Here is a 23,650-nt window from a genome sequence, read left to right on the forward strand (position 1 = left end):
GGCCACGGGGAAGACCCAGGACACGTTGGGAAGACTATGTCTCCCGGCTGGCCTGGGAACGCCTCGGGATCCCCCGGGAGGAGCTGGACGAAGTGGCTGGGGAGAGGGAAGTCTGAGCTTCCCTGCTTAGGCTGCTGCCCCCGCGACCCGACCTCGGATAAGCGGAAGAAGATGGATGGATGGATGGATTGTGCATATATCACATAACCTGCTACCATACCGGTTTTTGTTTGCAAACAAATGTAATGATATACATGTTTTCATGTTCAGGATGAGGACCTACTGAAAGTCCATACTACTGTGGACTACAGAGGAACAGAAAACCACAGTGAAAAGACCTGGCTCCCCAGCTGTAGATGGAACGACTCCAATTTGTGCAGCGTCGATGTCGGCAGCTCTTCGCTCAAGAACCGGGCCTAGGCTCGTACTCGACCCAAATTAACCGCCACACCAATTCCCACTCAGTAGATCCACACAGCGCCCCACAGGGATGGCGGGAGAAGAGAAGAACCGTTGTTGCTCGCCACGGCCTCCGCCAGCAAGAGCTGAAAGACATGTCCAAAGTTTACAAGGGCAACGCCATCCGCACTACCAAGTACAGCATACTGACCTTCATCCCTTTGAACCTGTTTCAGCAGTTTCACAGGTAAGTCTGCAGGATTTCTTCTCAGTTCTCAACTTTAGGGTCTGGGTGTTTAATGAATGCATAGACCGTTTGGTTTGACATCTGTTAATATCTCACCTCGACCGGATTTGTTTTGTTTGTTCTCTTTGGGCTGATCTGATAACACCTCATAGACAAGCACGATCAAAAGACCAAGGTCATTTCCACATCAATACAGATATTTTTGGTTTGTGTCATAAGCAACGTGTACTTATTATCACGTTTTGACGTCTTATCTTAACAAGTCCTAAAGGAGATCTGCACTTTTTTTGGAATTTTGCCTATCATTGGTATGTTTTCATCTACAAAACCATTCTGGGTATCACTCCATCTTATCTGTCTTGTCTTTTAACGAAGAAACAAAGGAAGTCACAATCTTTGTTCAATGAATGCTCTGCAATTTGTCGTCCCCAAAGTAAGAACTGAACTGGGCAAGAAAGCATTTAGGTTTTCAGCAGCGAAGGCTTGGAATAACCTACAATCCAATATTAAACTTCAAACCCTAGTTACGTTGAATGAGTTTAAAGCTTCTGTGAAAGGACTGCAGTCTACCTTGTCTGTATGCACATGTGTCATGTCAGCAAGTTTTAATGTTGTAAAATGTGATGTTTTATGTACCGTATTTTCCGCACTATAAGGCGCACCGGATTATTAGCCGCACCTTCAATGAATGGCATATTTCATAACTTTGTCCACCAATAAACCGCCCCGGACTATAAGCCGCGCCTACGCTGCGCTAAAGGGAATGTCAAAAAAACAGTCAGATAGGTCAGTCAAACTTTAATAATATATTAAAAACCAGCGTTCTAACAACTCTGTTCACTCCCAAAATGTACGCAAATGTGCAATCACAAACATAGTAAAATTCAAAATAGTGCAGAGCAATAGCAACATAATGTTGCTCGAACGTTAATGTCACAACACACAAAATAAACATAGCGCTCACTTTCTGAAGTTATTCTTCATTCGTAAATCCTTCGTCTTCGGTGTCCGAAGTGAAAAGTTGGGCAAATGTGAGATCCAAAATGGCCGGTTCCGTCTCGTCGAAGTCATCGGAGTCAGTGTCACTGTTATCCAGCAGTTCTGTGAATCCTGCCTTCCGGAAAGCTCGGACCACAGTTGTGACCGAAATATCTGCCCAGGCATTTACGATCCACTGGCAGATGTTGGCGTCGTCTGGCGCTGTCTCCCTGTCTTAGTGAAGGTGTGTTCGCCTTCGGTCATCCATTGTTCCCACGCAGTTAGCAGTCTAGCTTCGAATGCCCTGTTGACACCAATATCTAGCGGCTGGAGGTCTTTTGTCAATCCACCCGGAATGACGGCGAGTATTGAATTAAGCGCGTAAGCGTGTCTCTTAATGTGATGTTATGAGCTAGCAAATATAACAACTACACTACCCAGCATGCAACGATAGTTACGAGCATGCGCGGTAGCCCTGAGAAGCGTTGTTGTATGCTGGGAGTTAGAATGTGGTTATGAGCACGCTGTGAGTAAACGTTGAGAACTCAGTTAACACGCCTCGTCTGCATTATTTATAATTAGACAGACAACACACTTAATAGGAGCCATTTTGGGGTCTCTATATAAACACACAAATGGAAATGTAACGTCACATATCCCAGCATGCACCGCGCGCTTCTTCTTCTTCCGGGGGCGGGTGGTTGCTTACAGTACAAGAAGAAGCGCTTCCTGTTCTATGGGGGCGGGTGCTTACCTTGGCGGTTGCTTGCGTAGAAGAAGAAGCGCTTCCTGCTCTACCGGGAAAAAAGATGGCGGCTGTTTACCGAAGTTGCGAGAACGAAACTTTATGAAAATGAATCTTAATATTTATCCATATATAAAGCGCACCGGGTTAAAAGCCGCACTGTCAGCTTTTGAGTAAATTTGTGGTTTTTAGGTGCGGCTAATGGTGCGGAAAATACGGTATTTGTTTACTGTTTTTAATGAAACCTTGCTGCTGCCCTCTTGGCCAGGTCTCCCTTGGAAAAGAGATCTTTGATCTCAATTAGGGATGTCCCGATCCGATATTTGGATCGGATCGGCTGCCGATATTTGCCAAAAATTGCGTATCGGCAAGGCATGGGAAAATGCCGATCCAGATCCAGTTTTAAAAATAACTCTGGTCCGTGTTTTCCAACGCACCGATTTAAATAATACATTCCACTTTTCTGCTGCTCCCTAATATTCCGTTCCGCATTTTCCAGCACACCTTCAACACATCCACAGGTCTGTGAATTCTCACACAGTTGCTTTTAGCTGCTGGCATTACACGACAGGCTCTTCTCACTCTTTCCTGTGTCTCCCTCTCACAGACAGCAAGTGCACCCTTCTTACACACGTCACATACTGTCACGTCATACGTCACATACGGTCACGTCATACGTCACATACGTATACGTCCTCCCCGAGCTGAGAGGTAGGAGCATGGCTAACGTTAGCTGTGATGCTAGCGCAGCCGTGCGAGCAACGCTCCCTCTAAGGTGCTCGCCTGTGCAATTGCGCACTGTTTAAGCGTCCTCTGCGCGTAGCAAATCTATGCCATGCACAAAATCAAATAAAAAAAATAAGCGCATAACAATTTTCGACACACGGACACGACAGAGAAAACAGTTTTCGTCATCATTGTTCAAATATCGTGACGTCTGTCGAGACGCTTATCTCCGTTCGGTGCCACACGTCCACACCATCAAAATGCCGAGGCAAAAATTTCCACATCAACACCGTATGAAAAAATTAGTGATTTTTTTAGTTGTGTTTTCTTTCTCTGCATGAAAGTTTAAAAGTAGCATATATTAATGCAGTATGAAGAAGAATGTTTTAATGTAGACATGCAAGCCTTGAAAGAAAATGTTGAAAATCAAGACTACATTTCCTGCAAATGGGTGCATTTCTACCCTATATTTTAACTTAACTTTAACTTTAAATAATGTAAATAATTCAATGTGATTATCTTGTGTGATGACTGTATTATGATGATAGTATATATCTGATAGTATATATCTGTATCATGAATCAATTTAAGTGGACCCCGACTTAAACAAGTTGAAAAACTTATTGGGGTGTTACCATTTAGTGGTCAATTGTACGGAATATGTACTTCACTGTGCAACCTACTAATAAAAGTCTCAATCAATCAATCAAAACACATAGAATCATCATACTGCTGTGATTATATGCATCAAGTGTTCATTCAAGGATAAGGCAAAATATCCAGATATATATCGTGTATCGCAATATGGCCTTAAAATATCGCAATATTAAAAAAAGGCCATATATGGGGGTGTATTAGTGGCCAAGACATGGGTAACTTACACATCTGTGAAGGCACCATTAATGCTGAAAGGTACATACAGCTTTTGGAGCAACATATGTTGCCATCCAAGCAACGTTACCATGGACGCCCCTGCTTATTTCAGCAAGACAATGCCAAGCCATGTGTTACATCAACGTGGCTTCATAGTAAAAGAGTGCGGGTACTAGACTGGCCTGCCTGTAGTCCAGACCTGTCTCCCATTGAAAATGTGTGGCGCATTATGAAGCCTAAAATACCACAACGAAGACCCCCGGACTGTTGAACAACTTAAGCTGTACATCAAGCAAGAATGGGAAAGAATTCCACCTGAGAAGCTTCAAAAATGTGTCTCCTCAGTTCCCAAACCTTTACTGAGTGTTGTTAAAAGGAAAGGCCATGTAACACAGTGGTGAACATGCCCTTTCCCAACTACTTTGGCACGTGTTGCAGCCATGAAATTCTAAGTTAATGATTATTTGCAAAAAAAACCCATCAAATATGTTGTCTTTGTAGCATATTCAATTGAATATGGGTTGAAATGGATTTGCAAATCATTGTATTCCGTTTATATTTACATCTAACACAATTTCCCAATTCATATGGAAACGGGGTTTGTACAAGCAATGACTCGTAACGAGTTCCGGTTTTCATTTTGGTTGTGTTAACAGCGACTGCATGTCGTCGTCAGTAACAGTATAAACACTGTAGATTCACTGTATGCCTCTCAAATGACAGATTGTACCAACCATACGATCCATGATAGATTACTTGTGTTTAGGGCTGCAGCTAACGATTATTTTTCTATCGATTAATCTATAGATTATTTTTCCGATTAATCGGTTAATCTATAGATTATTTTTTCGATTAATCTATAGATTATTTTTCCTTTTACCGATTTTTTTTTTTTTTTAAATGAGGAAAAAATAAATGTAGGCCAGTTTTTTCAAAAGGCATGGCTTTTATTTACAAAAAAAAAAGTATGGCCACTCAGTCAACATTGACAACAACATGACAACATATTCTGTAACAATGTAAACATTTAAAACTTTTAACATTTAACAAAATTAAAAGTAGCTTATTTGCTTTTTAATGTGCAAATATAAAAGTAAACATCCAGTGCAAATCTTAATATTCTGGAATAGTATAAGCATTTCAAAAGTAAAAGTATTGCTTATTTTGCTTTAAAATGTGCAAAAATAAAGATAAACATCCAATACAAAAAAGTGCAAAACGGAAATATTCTGTAACAAGTGTAAACATTTCAACAAAAGTAAAAGTATTGCTTATTTGCTAAAATGTGCAAAAATAAAGCTAAACATCCAATACAAAAAAGTGTACAGTGTAAACATTTCAACAAAAGTAAAAGTATTGCTTATTTTGCTTAATAACACAACAATGATAGTATGATTAAAGTGAAAGTTAATTGTTGGTTTGTACATAGTATATGTAACTGTTAATGTTGTAAAAGGTATTTGCACAACTAATTAACGTTAGCGTTTGTGACACGTCTTGTGCCGTGGGGTTCTTTCAGGACCGACAGACTGAACGCCAGACGGCTTTGCCAGGTTTACAATCTTTTAATTTTACACAAAGTCTTTTCTCTTCCAACTGCGCGGATCGCGCACCTGGGCACGATTGCGGCGTCGCTCCCGGCGCGCCCCGCCTCGCCGCTCGCTGGCCGCCGCCGCCTCTCCACAGCGTTAAAGAGGAGCGCGTCTTTGTAAACACTGAACAGGCACGCCAAACGCGCCTCTCAGAGCGAAACGGTGCTTTAGTTTATGAATTTACAACGCAGATACAAATGACACATTCATGTTTTTGTGTAATGATGACAACGTATACGCACGCGGACGATTGACTTGTTGATGGTGATGGCAAGAACGCTGTCGGGGGTTTTCTTTTCAAATGTTGGTTCATAGCCGTTGTGCTGCTATGATAGGCCATTTCCGCTCGACACAGTGTGCATACAACAACATTATTAGGCCGTTTATTGAAATACTCCCACACTTTTGACGACTTTTGGCGTGCTTTTTTCCCCTCGCTCGCATCGTCTGCTTTGCGCTCCGCCGTGACAGTAAAGTAGTGTGACGTAAATATGCGACGCGCCGACGCACAAAAACGGCGTCGACGTATTTACGTAACCAATGACGTCGACTACGTCGACGCGCCGTTTCAGCCTTACTTGTGTTATTATTGTGTTGTTTTCTTAATTCGCTGCTACGTTTTATGTTTTTTATAAAGTGTTTTTATGCATTTTTGTGTTGCTCTCACCATTCTCGCAGGGTAGCCAATCTCTACTTCCTGTTCCTGGCTTTGCTGAACTGGGTACCGGTGGTTGAAGCGTTTCAGAAGGAAATTACGATGATTCCTTTGCTGGTGGTTCTTGCTGTCATTGCCGTTAAAGACGCCTTGGAGGACTACAGGCGCTACCTCTTTGACAAAAACATCAACTGCAAAGTAGCACAAGTGTACTGTGGGTGAGTTATTCCCTTTTGCTCTTTCTCTATTAGTGCAGATATTGTCAGGTTCAAACACCAAACGATCTGTTAAACGAGACAAGAAGCAAGGAATCAAGCACAGACTGAGTTGAATTTTGCTCATGAGGAGAAACGTTTGGGGCTGCACACTCAGTTACATACTCCCACCACGCTCTAAGGTACAGCCCCACGCGCTCCTCTATTTCAATCAATCAATCAATGTTTATTTATATAGCCCTAAATCACAAGTGTCTCAAAGGGCTGCACAAGCCACAACGACATCCTCGGTACAAAGCCCACATAAGGGCAAGGAAAAACTCACCCCAGTGGGACGTCGATGTGAATGACTATGAGAAACCTTGGAGAGGACCGCATATGTGGGTAACCCCCCCCCCTCTAGGGGAGACCGAAAGCAATGGATGTCGAGTGGGTCTGACATAATATTGTGAGAGTCCAGTCCATAGTGGATCCAACATAATAGTAAGAGTCCAGTCCATAGTGGATCCAACATAATAGTAAGAGTCCAGTCCATAGTGGGGCCAGCAGGACACCATCCCGAGCGGAGACGGGTCAGCAGGGCAGAGATGTTCCCAGCCAATGCACAGGCGAGCGGTCCACCCCGGGTCCCGACTCTGGACAGCCAGCACTTCATCCATTGCCACCGGACCTGTGCCCACCCCTCCTCCACAAGGGATAGAGGGGAGCAGAGGAGAGAAGAAAAGAAACGGCAGATCAACTGATCTAACAGGGGGGCTATTTAAAGGCTAGAGTATACAAATGAGTTTTAAGATGGGACTTAAATGCTTCTACTGAGGTAGCATCTCTAATTGTTACCGGGAGGGCATTCCATAGTACTGGAGCCCCAATAGAAAACGCTCTATAGCCCGCAGACTTTTTTTGGGCTCTGGGAATCACTAATAAGCCGGAGTTCTTTGAACGCAGATTTCTTGCCGGGACTTATGGTACAATGCAATCGACAAGATAGGACGGAGCTAGACCGTGTAGTATTTTATACGTAAGTAGTAAAACCTTAAAGTCACATCTTAAGTGCACAGGAAGCCAGTGCAGGTGAGCCAGTATAGGTATATATATATGTATATATGTATATAAAGGTATATACAGTATAGGCGTAATATGATCAAACTTTCTTGTTCTTGTCAAAAGTCTAGCAGCCGCATTTTGTACCAATTGTAGTCTTTTAATGCTAGACATAGGGAGACCCCAAAATAATAGGTTACAGTAGTCGAGACGAGACGTAACGAACGCATGAATAATGATCTCAGCGTCGCTAGTGGACAAAATAGAACGAATTTTAGCGATATTACGGAGATGAAAGAAGGCCGTTTTAGTAACACTCTTAATGTGTGATTCAAAGGAGAGAGTTGGGTGGAAGATAATACCCAGATTCTTTACTGATTCGCCTTGTGTAATTGTTTGGTTGTCAAATGTTAAGGTGGTATTATTAAATAAATGTCGGTGTTTAGCAGGACCGATAATCAGCATTTCCGTTTTCTTGGCGTTGAGTTGCAAGAAGTTAGCGGACATCCATTGTTTAATTTCATTAAGACACGCCTCCAGCTGACTACAATCCGGCGTGTTGGTCAGCTTTAGGGGCATGTAGAGTTGGGTGTCATCAGCATAACAATGAAAGCTAACACCGTATTTGCGTATGATGTCGCCTAGCGGCAGCATGTAAATGCTAAAGAGTGCAGGGCCAAGAACCGAACCCTGAGGAACTCCGCACGTTACCTCAACATAGTCCGAGGTCACATTATTATGGGAGACGCATTGCATCCTGTCAGTAAGATAAGAGTTAAACCACGACAAAGCTAAGTCTGACATACCAATACGTGTTTTGATACGCTCTAATAAAATATTATGATCGACGGTATCGAAAGCAGCGCTAAGATCAAGAAGCAGCAACATAGATGACGCATCAGAATCCATCGTTAGCAGTAGATCATTAGTCATTTTTGCGAGTTATGTTTTTTAATGTGTACGCACACATAAACACACGTACAGTATGAGATGAGATCAACGAGATAAGGTAAGAACAGGATAGAAACTGCTGTGGAACTAGTTACAATGCAATATGCCATGGAAATACAATGTTAACACTTCTGTGCAAATAAGTGCAGTTGCACTTGTTTTTTCAAATGTGTTTATTCTGTAAATGAATGAGTTAAATGTTTAAAATGACTGGTTAATAGTGCTATTATGAAGTGCAATGTCAGCACTATTTTTTCCCCTGCAATTTCAAATGCACTTGTTTTAATAAATAAATACAGCGTTTTAAAAGCATACACAATTTGTGTAAATATACTGTATTAGTCTGTGGTTAAAAGGACTTGAAAGGACTTGAAAAAACTCAAAATGCAGGACTTGGGACTTGACTTGAGACTTTGCAGTCTGGACTTTGGACTTGACTCGATACTTGAGGGCCAAGACTTGAGACTTACTTATGACTTGCAAAACAATGACTTGGCCCCACCTCTGTTCGTTATACTCAACTGCTGCTATGTTCGTAAGGGGTGAATGAGATTCTAAATCAGCAATCTTTAATATTCCGCTGAGTTGTAAAAAGTGAACCTTGACCTTGTTTGCACAGTGTGTGGCTTTGAGAGGATTGATTGATTGAAACTTGTATCAGTAGATTGCACAGTACAGTACATATTCCGTACAATTGACCACTAAATGGTAACGCCCGAATACGCTTTTCAACTTGTTTATGTCGGGGTCCACGTTAATCAATTCATGGTACAAATATATACTATCATCATAATACAGTCATCACACAAGTTCATCATCAGAACAAGGTCACCATAAAAGTGTAGCTCTCAGCTTTTTATGGTATGTACATCCAGCTGTAAACGTTGAGAGTTCAAAGAAGCAAAGAAAGAATGAGTATATACATTGAATTATTTACAATCCGGGGGGTGGGATGTGGAGGAGGTTGGTAGGTTTCTATCAGTATATTGTAGTTATCATACAAGTTTATCATCTGAGAAATAGACATTGTAACAGTGTAAGTCTCACTTGGTGGGATATGTGCAGTGAACATAGTGAGCTCAGAAAGCATAAGAACAAATATATATATTTGATTACCGTATTTTCCGCACTATAAGGCGCACCTAAAAACCACAAATTTTCTCAAAAGCTGACAGTGCGCCTTATAACCCGGTGCGCTTTATATATGGATAAATATTAAGATTCATTTTCATAAAGTTTCGGTCTCGCAACTTCGGTAAACAGCCGCCATCTTTTTTCCCGGTAGAACAGGAAGCGCTTCTTCTTCTACGCAAGCAACCGCCAAGGTAAGCACCCGCCCCCATAGAACAGGAAGCGCTTCTTCTTCTACTGTAAGCAACCACCCGCCCGCGTAGAAGAAGAAAAAGCGCGCGGATATTACGTACGTTTCATTTCCTTTGTGTGTTTACATCTGTAAAGACCACAAAATGGCTCCTACCAAGTGACAGGGATCCGGTTCATGAAAAGACGCAATCTCTCCATCCGCACACGGATTACTATTTCACAGCAACTGATATTCCTGTGAACCGCACTGTGGATACAACGGGAGCACGTACGGTGAATATTCGCACCACAGGGAATGAGAAGTCATCCTTCACTGTGGTTCTAGCTTGCCATGCTAATGGCCAGAAACTTCCACCCATGGTGATATTCAAAAGGAAGACCTTGCCAAAAGAGACCTTTCCAGCCGGCGTCATCATAAAAGCTAACTCGAAGGGATGGATGAAGAAAAGATGAGCGAGTGGTTAAGGTAAGTTTAAGTTTACGCGAAGAGGCCGGGTGGCTTTTTTCAGCAGCTCCGTCCATGTTGATATACGATGCCATGACTGTTTTTTTGACATTCCTTTAGCGCAGTTAGATGTGGCTTACAACACGGGGCGGCTTATGGGTGGACAAAGTTTTGAAATATGCCGTTCATTGAAGGCGCGGCTTATAACCCAGGGCGCCTTATGGTGCGGAAAATACGGTATTTACAATTCGGGGAGGTGGGATGTGGTGGGGGCAGGGGGTTAGGCTAGGGTTGTAGCTGCCGGAAGGTGTGCTTTTAGTGTGGTTTTGAAGGAGGATAGAGATGCACTTTCTTTTACATCTGTTGGGAGTGCATTCCATATTGATGTGGCCTAGAAGGAGAATGAGTTAAGACCTTTGTTAGATCAGAATCTGGGTTTGACGTGGTTTGTGGAGCTCCCCCTGGTGTTGTGGTTATGGCAGTCATTTACGTTCTGGAAGTAGTTTGACATGTACTTCGGTATCAGGGAGGTGTAGCGGATTTTATAGTCAAGGCTCAGTGCAAGTTGTTTTACTCTGTCCTCCACCCTGAGCCAGCCCACTTTGGAGAAGTGGGTTGGAGTGAGGTGTGATCTGGGGTGGAGGTCGAGAAGTAATCTGACTAGCTTGTTCTGGGATGTTTGGAGTTTAGATTTGAGGGTTTTGGAGGTGCTAGGGTACCAGGAGGTGCATGCCTAATCGAAAAAGGGTTGAATGAGAGTTCCCGCTAGTCTTCATGGTGCTTTTGTTGACCAGAGAGGAGATTCTGTAGAGAAATCTCGTTCGTTGGTTGACCTTTTTGATTACTTTAGTTGCCATTTTATCACAGGAAAGATTAGCCTCTAGAATGGAACCTAGGTAGGTGACCTCATCCTTCCTGGTGTTAACAATGTCACCCACTTTTGTAGTGAAGTCATTGACTTTCTTAAGGTTGATTTGGGACCCAAAAAGGATGGATTCCGTTTTAGCCAAGTGTATGGATAGCTTGTTGTCAGCGAGCCAGGTGCAAGTTCTACAGAGTTCAGCACTGAGGATTTTCTCCATCTGTGATTTGTCCTTGTCTGATACCAGCAGGGCCGAGTCATCCGCAAACAAGAACAATTCACAGTCGCATGCTGATGACAAGTCGTTTATGTATATTAGGAACAGTAAAGGCCCTAATATACTGCCTTGGGGGACTCCACAGCTTACTGAGAGGGAGGGGGCACGGTGCTGTTCACCTCTACCACCTGCTCCCTCCCCTCCAAGTAAGATTGCATCCAGCTCGATGAGATTTGATCAAATCCGATCGCTCTGAGCTTATCCAACAGTATAGCGTGGTCAACGGTGTCAAAGGCCTTCTGAAGGTCCAGCATGACCATGCCGCAGTCCACCTCATGTTTGATGTGGTCGCTCAGATAGAGAAGGCAGGTGTCAGTGGAGTGGTTAGTTCTGAAGCCGGATTGGAATTTGTACATGAGTTTATTAGTGGCAAGGTATCTATCGACCTGTTCATAAATTATTTTTTCCATTACTTTCAAAATGGAACTGAGAATAGAAACAGGTCGGTAGTTACCAGGTTCTAATTTGCTTTCTTTTTTGAAAAGGGGAGTTACTCTTGCTATCTTGTAATCCTTTGGTACTTGGCCTTGTGAAATTGAGAGGTTTATTATGTGCGTGATGATTGGGGCAATGATGGAGGCAGAGTCCCTAAGGAATCTGGAGGGGATATTGTCAAGGCCCGTGGCCTTGTTTGGGTGGAGCGCTCTCAATTTTTTAAGCACCTCGTCAGCTGAGACCATTTCTAATTTGAAATCATTGTTGGATACTCCGTGTGAACTGTAAAGACTCTGAGTGGTTCCCCATCAACAGCGGGGTCAGGCAAGGCTGTGTTGCCGCACCAGAACTATTTAACTGTGTCATCGACCACCTGATGTCCAGAGTCTGTGTGCGAGTCCCCGGGGTGTCACTTGGAAACTACACCCTTAAGGACCTCGAATACGCCGATGACACCACCCTGTTCAGTGAGACCGCTGACCAGCTCAGGGAGGCCCTCGGTGTGTTTGATGAGGAGACCAAACAGCTCGGCCTGAAAATCAGCTGGTCCAAAACCGAACTCATGCATATCGGCGATGGACCAGACCCACCACCCTTCTTATTTGAGGATACCCCTGTCCACTTTGTCCCTACCATCAGATACCTCGGTTCGACAGTCACCAACACCGGCGACCTCAAACGAGAGGTGGACCGCCGTCGCGCCCTTGCAGCCTCCGTCATGCAGTCCCTGTGGAGACCGTTGTGGCGACACCGGCACATATCTCGGGACACCAAGTTGAGGGTCTACAATTCCTCTGTCATCTCTGTCCTTCTGTACAGCTCGGAAACATGGCCGCTGAATAACATCCTAGCGGCCAGGCTAGATGGCTTTGATTCCAGAGCCCTCAGGAGGATAGAAGGCATCACGTGGAGCCAGCATGTCACCAACAAGACCCTAAGAGAGCTAACCCAACAGCTCCCAGCCTCTCGCCTCGCAGCAATGCGGCGAGTGCGTGCGCTGGTATGGCCATGTCATCCGCCTGCCGGGGGAACACCCCACGCGCAAAATCCTGGACTTCAACCCGCAGCGAGCTGGCTGGAGACGCCCTAGAGGCGCCCCCAGGACTCGCTGGCTGGATGTATTAGCCCAGGACCTTAAGGCCTGCAATGTGACTATGGCACAAGCTCAACACCTTGGCCACAACAGACCCAGATGGAGAGACCTGGTTGCTATGGTCGGCTCTACGCGCCCTGAAGTGCAAGAGGACTAAGTAAGTAAGTAAGTAAGTTGGATACTCCTAGCTTTCTGTAGAAGGCTTTAATGTGTTCTACACCAAAACAACCAGAGTGGTGGGACAGCTTGTTAACTAGAGTTGTGGCTATGCTGGTGAAAAAAGGTGTTGAGTCTGCTTACTACCTCCAGTTTGTCTGTAATGAGGGAGTCGCCCTCCTTGATGTTGATGTTGGTGAGTCTGGTTTTGAGTTTCTGGCTGCAGCCAGGAAGCTGGTTGTTGAGGATTTTCCAGAGCTCATGTGGTTTATTTGTTATTTATTTTGTCGTTAATGTAATTTTTTAAAAAGGATTTAGTCAGGTGGACAGCACAGTGGCACAGGGGTTAGTGCACCCCAACCAATGTAGGTCCTGAGTAGTCCTGAGTTCAATCCCGGGCTGGGGATATTTCTGTGTGGAGTTTGCATGTGAATGAATGTGGCTTCAATGTGGCCCCCGTCGCTTGCAAGCGCAGTTTGATAAAGGGAAAACAATGAAGTAGACTGTGAGGAAGTCGCTACTACTACTAAATAAAATGAAAGTCGCCTTAGATATACGGTCGCTACATCTTAAAAATGAGTGTTTTCTTTACATCAAAACAAATTAAAGTAATATAAAGTATGAATATTCAGGTGTACTGGAGAGGAGGCTACGCCGGATAGTCAAACCTCGGATTCAGGAGGAACAGTGTGGTTTTAGTCCTGGTCGTAGAACTGTGGACCAGCTCTATACTCTCGGCAGGGTCCTTGAGGGTGCATGGGAGTTTGCCCAACCAGTCTACATGTGCTTTGTGGACTTGGAGAAGGCATTCGACCGTGTCCCTCGGGAGGTCCTGTGGGGAGTGCTCAGAGAGTATGAGGTATCGGACTGTCTGATTGTGGCGGTCCGCTCCCTGTATGATCAGTGTCAGAGCTTGGTCCGCATTGCCGGCAGTAGGTCGGACACGTTTCCAGTGAGGGTTGGACTCCGCCAAGGCTGCCGTTTGTCACCGATTCTGTTCATAACTTTTATGGACAGAATTTCTAGGCGCAGTCAAGGCGTTGAGGGGATCTGGTTTGGTGGCTGCAGGATTAGGTCTCTGCTTTTTGCGGATGATGTGGTCCTGATGGCTTCATCTGGCCAGGATCTTCAGCTCTCGCTGGATCGGTTCGCAGCCGAGTGTGAAGCGACTGGGATGAGAATTAGCACCTCCAAGTCCGAGTCCATGGTTCTCGCCCGGAAAAGGGTGGAGTGCCATCTCCGGGTTGGGGAGGAGATCTTGCCCCAAGTGGAGAAGTTCAAATACCTCGGAGTCTTGTTCATGAGTGAGGGAAGAGTGGATCGGGAGATCGACAGGCGGATCGGTGCGGCATCTTCATTAATGCGTATGCTGTATCTATCCGTTGTGGTGAAGAAGGAGCTGAGCCGGAAGGCAAAGCTCTCAATTTACCGGTCGATCTACGTTCCCATCCTCACCTATGGTCATGAGCTCTGGGTTATGACCGAAAGGACAAGATCACGGGTACAAGCGGCCGAAATGAGTTTCCTCCGCCGGGTGGCGGGGTTCTCCCTTAGAGATAGGGTGAGAAGCTCTGTCATCCGGGGGGAGCTCAAAGTAAAGCCGCTGCTCCTCCACATGGAGAGGAGCCAGATGAGGTGGTTCGGGCATCTGGTCAGGATGCCACCCGAGCGCCTCCCTAGGGAGGTGTTTAGGGCACGTCCGACCGGTAGGAGGCCACGGGGGAAGACCCAGGACACGTTGGGAAGACTATGTCTCCCGGCTGGCCTGGGAACGCCTCGGGGTCCCCCGGGAGGAGCTGGACGAAGTGGCTGGGGAGAGGGAAGTCTGGGCTTCCCTGCTTAGGCTGCGACCCGACCTCGGATAAGCGGAAGAAGATGGATGGATGGATGGATGGACTGTTAACTTTGTACTCCTCGGCCAGTCTGCTTTTGAGCGCCATGTGTGCGGACGAGCCAGGAAGACTGTTGCTCAAACTCTAATTTTAAAACCAATAACACAGTCGATGTTTCGTGGAACATGATTGGCTTTGGAAAATAAATGATGCTTTTCTTTGAATAGTATGAATTAATAACTTAATTACCTCTCAACAAATGTCATTAGTTACCAGGATATGCGAGCGTTGAAAGTTCACCGTGGAAAGTAGATCGATTATGACAAAAGTAACACCAGCGTCAAAAGGAAAAGCAAAGAGGTGAAGAGGAATGCGGGGTAAGAAACTGTGCTGGTAGAAAAGAAGTACAAAAGGCGGAGCAAATACTTAAAGCATAGATGATAAATACTGGAGGAGGACTTGAAAGTAGAATGCAGAACAGAAACACATAACCTACTATAAGACTAACCTAACTAATCAATTACAGATTCTTCTGTCATGTCTGTGTGATCATGTTTTTGTTTTGGTCATGTTCGGTTTTGTTTTTGGACCTTTTGTGCACTTTTGTTTTGTCACCATAGCAACCATTAGTTTCCACCTGTCACGTCACGCACCTGTTTCACGTTTTGAGTCACGCACCTGTTTTCGTTAATCATGTCTATAGTATTTAAGTTCATTGTTTTCAGTTTGTCGTTCTGACGACATCCCGCATTTATACTCTCCCACACACCCTTATGACACTTGCTGCGCTTTTTCATGCCGTTTTTTCATCCAAGTAAGTTTTCTTTATTCATGCCATAGTTTGCAAGTTTTGTTTAAATTGTTCATAGTTTCTGCCAATGTGCAAGTTCTGTGTTTATAGTCTAGTTTTGTACCTCCGCCCCTGTGCGCACCTTTAGTTTGATCCTTTTCTTTGTAGTTATAGTGTTTAGATAAATCATGTATTTACCTTCACACCACATCTGGTCCAATTCACTTGCACCTCGGGAGAACAAACCAAGCCATAGTCCAAGTCTTGACATCTTCAGCTGGATTGTTCAATTAAGTTGAGTTTAGTTTATTATTTCTTCGGTCAGTGGGCAACGGAATAAACAAAAACACCCACGAATTGACAATTCTACAGACCGAAAGGGTTCAGGCTGAAGTTAAACATCTAGTTCGCCTAACCCTGTTAACAAAGTCAAATACAAGGTGGAGTAAAACCGTGAGAAATCAGGCCTTGTACACGGCATAAATAACTACAAATATATACACAGCAAATAGATAGACCACCAATATGTAATCATCATTAGGGATGATGTTTGATAAGAAATTATCGAGTTCGAGCCTATTATCGAATCCTCTTATCGAACCGATTCCTTATCGATTCTCTTATCGAGTCCAGATAGGTTGTTTTAGATGGAAAAAAAACACACAATATTTGGTTTAACAAATCACTTCACATTCTCTACTGCTCGCTACTATAGTATTACCGTATTTTCCGCACTATAAGGCGCACCTAAAAACCACAAATTTTCTCAAAAGCTGACAGTGCGCCTTATAACCCGGTGCGCTTTATATATGGATTAATATTAAGATTCATTTTCATAAAGTTTCGGTCTCGTAACTACGGTAAACAGCCGCCATCTTTTTTCCCCGTAGAAGAGGAAGTGCTTCTTCTTCTACGCAAGCAACCGCCAAGGTAAGCACCCGCCCCCATAGAACAGGAAGCGCTTCTTCTTCTACTGTAAGCAACCACCCGCCCGCGTAGAAGAAGAAGAAACGCGCGGATATTACGTTTCATTTCCTTTGTGTGTTTACATCTGTAAAGACCACAAAATGGCTCCTACTAAGCGACAGGTTTCCGGTTCATGAAAAGACGCAATCTCTCCATCCGCACACGGATTACTATTTCACAGCAACTGCCTAAAGACTTTCAAGAAAAGCTGGCTACTTTCCGTGCATATTGTAAAAACAAGATAGCTGAAAAAAAGATCCGGCCAAAGAACATTATCAACATGGACGAGGTTCCACTGACTTTTGATATTCCTGTGAACCGCACTGTGGATACAACGGGAGCACGTACGGTGAATATTCGCACCACAGGGAATGAGAAGTCATCCTTCACTGTGGTTCTAGCTTGCCATGCTAATGGCCTGAAACTTCCACCCATGGTGATATTCAAAAGGAAGACCTTGCCAAAAGAGACCTTTCCAGCCGGCGTCATCATAAAAGCTAACTCGAAGGGATGGATGAAGAAAAGATGAGCGAGTGGTTAAGGTAAGTTTACGCGAAGAGGCCGGGTGGCTTTTTTCACGCAGCTCCGTCCATGTTGATATACGACTCCATGCGCGCCCACATCACGCTGGTTTTTAATATATTATTAAAGTTTGACTGACCTATCTGACTGTTTTTTTGACATTCCTTTAGCGCAGTTAGATGCGGCTTATAACACGGGGCGTCTTATAGGTGGACAAAGTTTTGAAATATGCCGTTCATTGAAGGCGCGGCTTATAACCCAGGGCGGCTTATGGTGCGGAAAATACGGTACCATATCTGAGTTATTGTGCAGAAATGTAGGGAAATAACTACAAATGTGCACCAAATTCGTTAAATGTGTTACAAAAAAGATCAATTAGACTGATACATAATGTTGGATATAGAGAACATACAAACACTTGATTTATTGAGTCAAAAATATTAAAGTTCGATAATTTGGTCAAATTGCAAACAGCTGAAATGATGTGGAATTAAATGATGAAATGGATGAAGTAAAGAAGTGAAACATTGTACTTGTCAGGACTTGGACTATGGCGTGGTTTGTTCTCCCGTGGGGCAAATGATTTGGACCAGACGTGGCGTGAAGGTGAAGACATATTTAATTTTAACACTCAAAAAAAAAGAAACAAACAAAAGGCGCTCACAGTGGAGGTACAAAACTTGGCTATAAACACAAAACTTGCACAAAGGCAGAAACTATGAACATCCATTCATCCATCCATCTTCTTCCGCTTATCCGAGGTCGGGTCGCGGGGGCAGCAGCCTAAGCAGGGAAGCCCAGACTTCCCTCTCCCCAGCCACTTCGTCCAGCTCTTCCTGTGGGACCCCGAGGCGTTCCCAGGCCAGCCGGGAGACATAGTCTTCCCAACGTGTCCTGGGTCTTCCCCGCGGCCTCCTACCGGTCGGACGTGCCCTAAACACCTCCCTAGGGAGGCGTTCGGGTGGCATCCTGACCAGATGCCCGAACCACTTAATCTGGCTCCTCTCGATGTGGAGGAGCAACGGCTTTACTTTGAACTCCTCCCGGATGGCAGAGCTCCTCACCCTATCTCTAAGGGAGAGCCCCGCCACTCGGTGGAGGAAACTCATTTCGGCCGCTTGTACCCGTGATCTTGTCCTTTCGGTCATAACCCAAAGCTCATGACCATAGGTGAGGATGGGAACGTAGATCGACCGGTAAATTGAGAGCTTTGCCTTCCGGCTCAGCTCCTTCTTCACCACAACGGATCGATACAGCGTCCGCATTACTGAAGACGCCGCACCGATCCGCCTGTTGATCTCACCATCCACTCTTCCCTCACTCGTGAACAAGACTCCGAGGTACGTGAACTCCTCCACTTGGGGCAAGATCTCCTCCCCAACCCGGAGATGGCACTCCACCCTTTTCCGGGCTAGAACCATGGACTCGGACTTGGAGGTGCTGATTCTCATCCCAGTCGCTTCACACTCAGCTGCGAACCGATCCAGTGAGAGCTGAAGATCCTGGCCAGATGAAGCCATCAGGACCACATCATCTGCAAAAAGCAGAGACCTAATCCTGCAGCCACCAAACCGGATCCCCTCAACGCCTTGACCGCGCCTAGAAATTCTGTCCATAAAGGTTATGAACAGAATCGGTGACAAAGGGCAGCCTTGGCGGAGTCCAACCCTCACTGGATTTTAGTGCCTCTCCCGGAAATCTCCCGGGGCAAACATTCTCAGATTTTCACCCGGACAACAATATTCAGGGCGTGCCGTGATGGCACTGCCTTTAACGTCCTCTACAACATGTCGTCGCGTCCGCTTTTACACCATGCTATCTTCGTGCCGGCCCGGTCACATGTAGTATGTGGCCTCTGCTTACCCACGTAAGTGACTGCAAGCCATACAGGTTACACTGAGGGTTGTGATATAAATAACTTTAACACTCTTACTAATATTGCGCCACACTGTGAACCCACACCAAACAAGAATGACAAACACATTTCGGGAGAACATCTGCACTGTAACACAACATAAACACAACAGAACAAATACCCAGAATCCCATGCATCCTTAACTTTTCCAGGCTACATTATACACCCCCGCAACCACCAAACCCTGCCTACCTCAACCGACGCACGGAGAGGGTTGGGGGGGGGGGGTTTGGTGGTAGTGGGGGTGTATAATGTAGCCCGGAAGAGTTAGGGATACATGGGAGGACGTATACGTATGTGACGTATGACGTGACAGTATGTGACGTATGACGTGACAGTATGTGACGTATGACGTGACAGTATGTGACGTATGACGTGACAGTATGTGACGTATGACGTGACAGTATGTGACGTATGACGTGACAGTATGTGACGTATGACGTGACAGTATGTGACGTATGACGTGACAGTATGTGACGTATGACGTGACAGTATGTGACGTGTGTAAGAAGGTGCACTTGCTGTCTGTGAGAGGGAGACACAGGAAAAAGTGAGAAGAGCCTCTCGCGTAATGCCAGCAGCTAAAAGCAACTGCGTGAGAATCCACAGACCTGTGGATGTGTTGAAGGTGTGCTGGAAAATGCGGAACGGAAATTACGGAGCAGCAGAAAAGTGGAATGTATTATTTAAATCGGTGCGTTGGAAAACACGGACCGGAGTTTTTTTTTTAAAACTGGATCTGGATCGGCATTTTCCCATGCCTTGCCGATAATTTTTGGCAAAAATCGGCAGCCGATCCGATCCAAATATCGGATCGGGACATCCCTAAATGTACACAGTACACACCGTCTCAACATTGGACTAATGTTTTCTTTGATTTACCGTTACCAGCAAGAAGAGAGCCTACATGGAGAAATACTGGAAAGACGTTTACGTCGGGGACTTTGTACGCCTGCGCTGCGACGACATCATCCCCGCCGACATTTTACTGCTGTATTCCTCGGATCCTCGCGGCATTTGTTACATTGAGACTGCCAACCTGGACGGAGAGACCAACCTGAAACAGAGGCAGGTGGTTCCAGGCTTGCACCTGCAGGTAAGGAGGTGCACTCAATCATCTGAAATGGCTCGGTTTTTAAAAATGACGTCACGTCCGGGAATAATTTTTGGTGATTTAACCCCCAATTCCAAGCCTTGATGCTGAGTGCCAAGTAGGGAGGTAATGGCTCCCATTTTTATAGTCTTTGGTTTGAACTCACAACCTACCCATCTCAGGGCGGACACTCTAACCACTAGGCAGCAATCATAAATGAATCTTTCAGCACGTACACAATGTTGACATCTTTAGTTATATTTTGATAAACAATCATAAATGAACATTTCAGCACGTACACAATGTTGACATCTATAGTTATATTTTGATAAACAATCATAAATTAATCTTTCAGCACGTACACAATGTTGACATCTATAGTTATATTTTCATAAACAATCATAAATGAATCTTTCAGCACATACACAATGTTGACATCTTTATTTATATTTTGATAAACAATCATAAATTAATCTTTCAGCACGTACACAATGTTGACATCTATAGTTATATTTTGATAAGCAATCATAAATGAATCTTTCAGCACATACACAATGTTGACATCTATAGTTATATTTTGATAAGCAATCATAAATGAATCTTTCAGCACATACACAATGTTGACATCTATAGTTATATTTTGATAAACAATCATAAATGAATCTTTCAGCACGTACACAATGTTGACATATATAGTTATATTTTGATAAACAATCATAAATGAATCTTTCAGCACGTACACAATGTTGACATCTATAGTTATATTTTGATAAACAATCATAAATGAATCTTTCAGCACGTACACAATGTTGACATCTATAGTTATATTTTGATAAACAATCATAAATGAATCTTTCAGCACATACACAATGTTGACATCTATAGTTATATTTTGATAAGCAATCATAAATGAATCTTTCAGCACGTACACAATGTTGACATCTATAGTTATATTTTGATAAAGAATCATAAATTTATCTTTCAGCACATACACAATGTTGACATCTATAGTTATATTTTGATAAACAATCATAAATGAATCTTTCAGCACATACACAATGTTGACGTCTATAGTTATATTTTGATAAACAATCATAAATGAATCTTTCTGCACATTCACAATGTTGACATCTATAGTTATATTTTGATAAACAATCATGAATGAATCTTTCAGCACGTACACAATGTTGACATCTATAGTTATATTTTGATAAACAATCATAAATGAATCTTTCAGCACGTACACAATGTTGACATCTATAGTTATATTTTGATAAACAATCATACATGAATCTTTCAGCACATACACAATGTTGACATCTATAGTTATATGTTGATAAACAATCATAAATGAATCTTTCAGCACGTACACAATGTTGACATCTATAGTTATATTTTGATAAACAATCATAAATTACTCTTTCAGCACGTACACAATGTTGACATCTATAGTTATATTTTGATAAACAATCATAAATGAATCTTTCAGCACGTACACAATGTTGACATCTATAGTTATATTTTGATAAACAATCATAAATGAATCTTTCAGCACATACACAATGTTGACATTTATAGTTATATTTTGATAAACAATCATAAATTAATCTTTCAGCACATACACAATGTTGACATCTATAGTTATATTTTGATAAACAATCATAAATGAATCTTTCAGCACATACACAATGTTGACATCTATAGTTATATTTTGATAAACAATCATAAATGAATCTTTCAGAATGTACACAATGTTGACATCTATAGTTATATTTGGATAAACAATCATAAATGAATCTTTCAGCACATACACAATGTTGACATCTATAGTTATATTTTGATAAACAATCATAAATGAATCTTTCAGCACGTACACAATGTTGACATCTATAGTTATATTTTGATAAATAATCATAAATGAATCTTTCAGCACATACACAATGTTGACATCTATAGTTATATTTTGATAAACAATCATAAATGAATCTTTCAGCACGTACACAATGTTGACATCTATAGTTATATTTTGATAAACAATCATAAATGAATCTTTCAGCACGTACACAATGTTGACATCTATAGTTATATTTTAATAAACAATCATAAATTAATCTTTCAGCACGTACACAATGTTGACATCTATAGTTATATTTTAATAAACAATCATAAATTAATCTTTCAGCACATACACAATGTTGACATCTATAGTTATATTTTGATAAAGACGGGAAAAACATGCTACTTGTAAACGACAACAACAACAACAAACATGGCTGTATATGCCAAGTTAAATCATGAAATACAACCCTACCTGATGAAAAACGATACATATTTATCCGGGAGAATCTTGATATCAATATATTTGACCCAGTCGTTGTAGACCTCCGTGCTTTTACACGTTTTCATCTGTTTTGTGGTGTAGAATGATGTCTGGAGTACAATAGTTCCACATGTCTGGGAATGCTAGTGACGGAAAATCCTTGATATCACTCGACAACTCTTTTTTTGATAAAGTATATATATATATATATATATACACAGTTTATACAAACACTACTGTGTGTATGTTTACTTGTTTTTATTTATTTTTGCAGGAAAGAGAGTTTAGCCCTGAGAGCTTCCACAGTCGCATTGAGTGTGAGAATCCCAACAATGACCTCGGCAGGTTCCGAGGTTTCATGTAAGAAGGATAAAGACGTCTGTATCGATGACGGCGTATTTAAGGTGATATTTGCTTGGAATTGACCAGTTTGTGTTCATTTGTCTTTTTCAGGGAGCACCCAAGTGGAGCTCGTGCTGGCCTTCACAATAACAATCTACTACTCAGAAGTTGCACGGTTCGGAATACAGAGACTGTGGTGGGCATCGTGGTCTATGCTGGTAAGACAGGCACACAATCAACATACCGTATATATATATATATATATATATATATACACAGGTAAAAGCCAGTAAATTAGAATATTTAGAAAAACTTGATTTATTTCAGTAATTGCATTCAAAAGGTGTAACTTGTACATTATATTTATTCATTGCACACAGACTGATGCATTCAAATGTTTATTTCATTTAATTTTGATGATTTGAAGTGGCAACAAATGAAAATCCAAAATTCCGTGTGTCACAAAATTAGAATATTACTTAAGGCTAATACAAAAAAGGGATTTTTAGAAATGTTGGCCAACTGAAAAGTATGAAAATGAAAAATATGAGCATGTACAATACTCAATACTTGGTTGGAGCTCCTTTTGCCTCAATTACTGCGTTAATGCGGCGTGGCATGGAGTCCATGAGTTTCTGGCACTGCTCAGGTGTTATGAGAGCCCAGGTTGCTCTGATAGTGGCCTTCAACTCTTCTGCGTTTTTGGCTCTGGCATTCTGCATCTTCCTTTTCACAATACCCCACAGATTTTCTATGGGGCTAAGGTCAGGGGAGTTGGCGGGCCAATTTAGAACAGAAATACCATGGTCCGTAAACCAGGCACGGGTAGATTTTGCGCTGTGTGCAGGCGCCAAGTC

General features: G+C 43.0%; 1 protein-coding gene across 3 annotated transcripts in view; it reads left to right on the top strand.

Annotated features, from left to right (window-relative positions):
• The window catches only part of atp10d (ATPase phospholipid transporting 10D), a 75,575-nt gene that overhangs the window by 3,876 nt on the left and 48,049 nt on the right, over positions 1-23,650 (top strand). For 2 of the 3 annotated variants that reach the window (XM_061986902.1, XM_061986903.1), the window contains exons 2-6: positions 271-646; positions 6,239-6,433; positions 19,930-20,134; positions 22,726-22,811; positions 22,905-23,011. In XM_061986902.1, the coding sequence (XP_061842886.1) occupies positions 357-646; positions 6,239-6,433; positions 19,930-20,134; positions 22,726-22,811; positions 22,905-23,011 (883 nt within the window). In that variant the 5' untranslated portion in view covers positions 271-356. The remainder of the gene's footprint in view (positions 1-270; positions 647-6,238; positions 6,434-19,929; positions 20,135-22,725; positions 22,812-22,904; positions 23,012-23,650) is intronic. The other variant, XM_061986904.1, reaches the window with a different exon arrangement.

This window comes from Nerophis lumbriciformis, linkage group LG26 (genome assembly GCF_033978685.3).
Source record: "Nerophis lumbriciformis linkage group LG26, RoL_Nlum_v2.1, whole genome shotgun sequence".
Lineage (NCBI taxonomy): Eukaryota > Metazoa > Chordata > Actinopteri > Syngnathiformes > Syngnathidae > Nerophis > Nerophis lumbriciformis.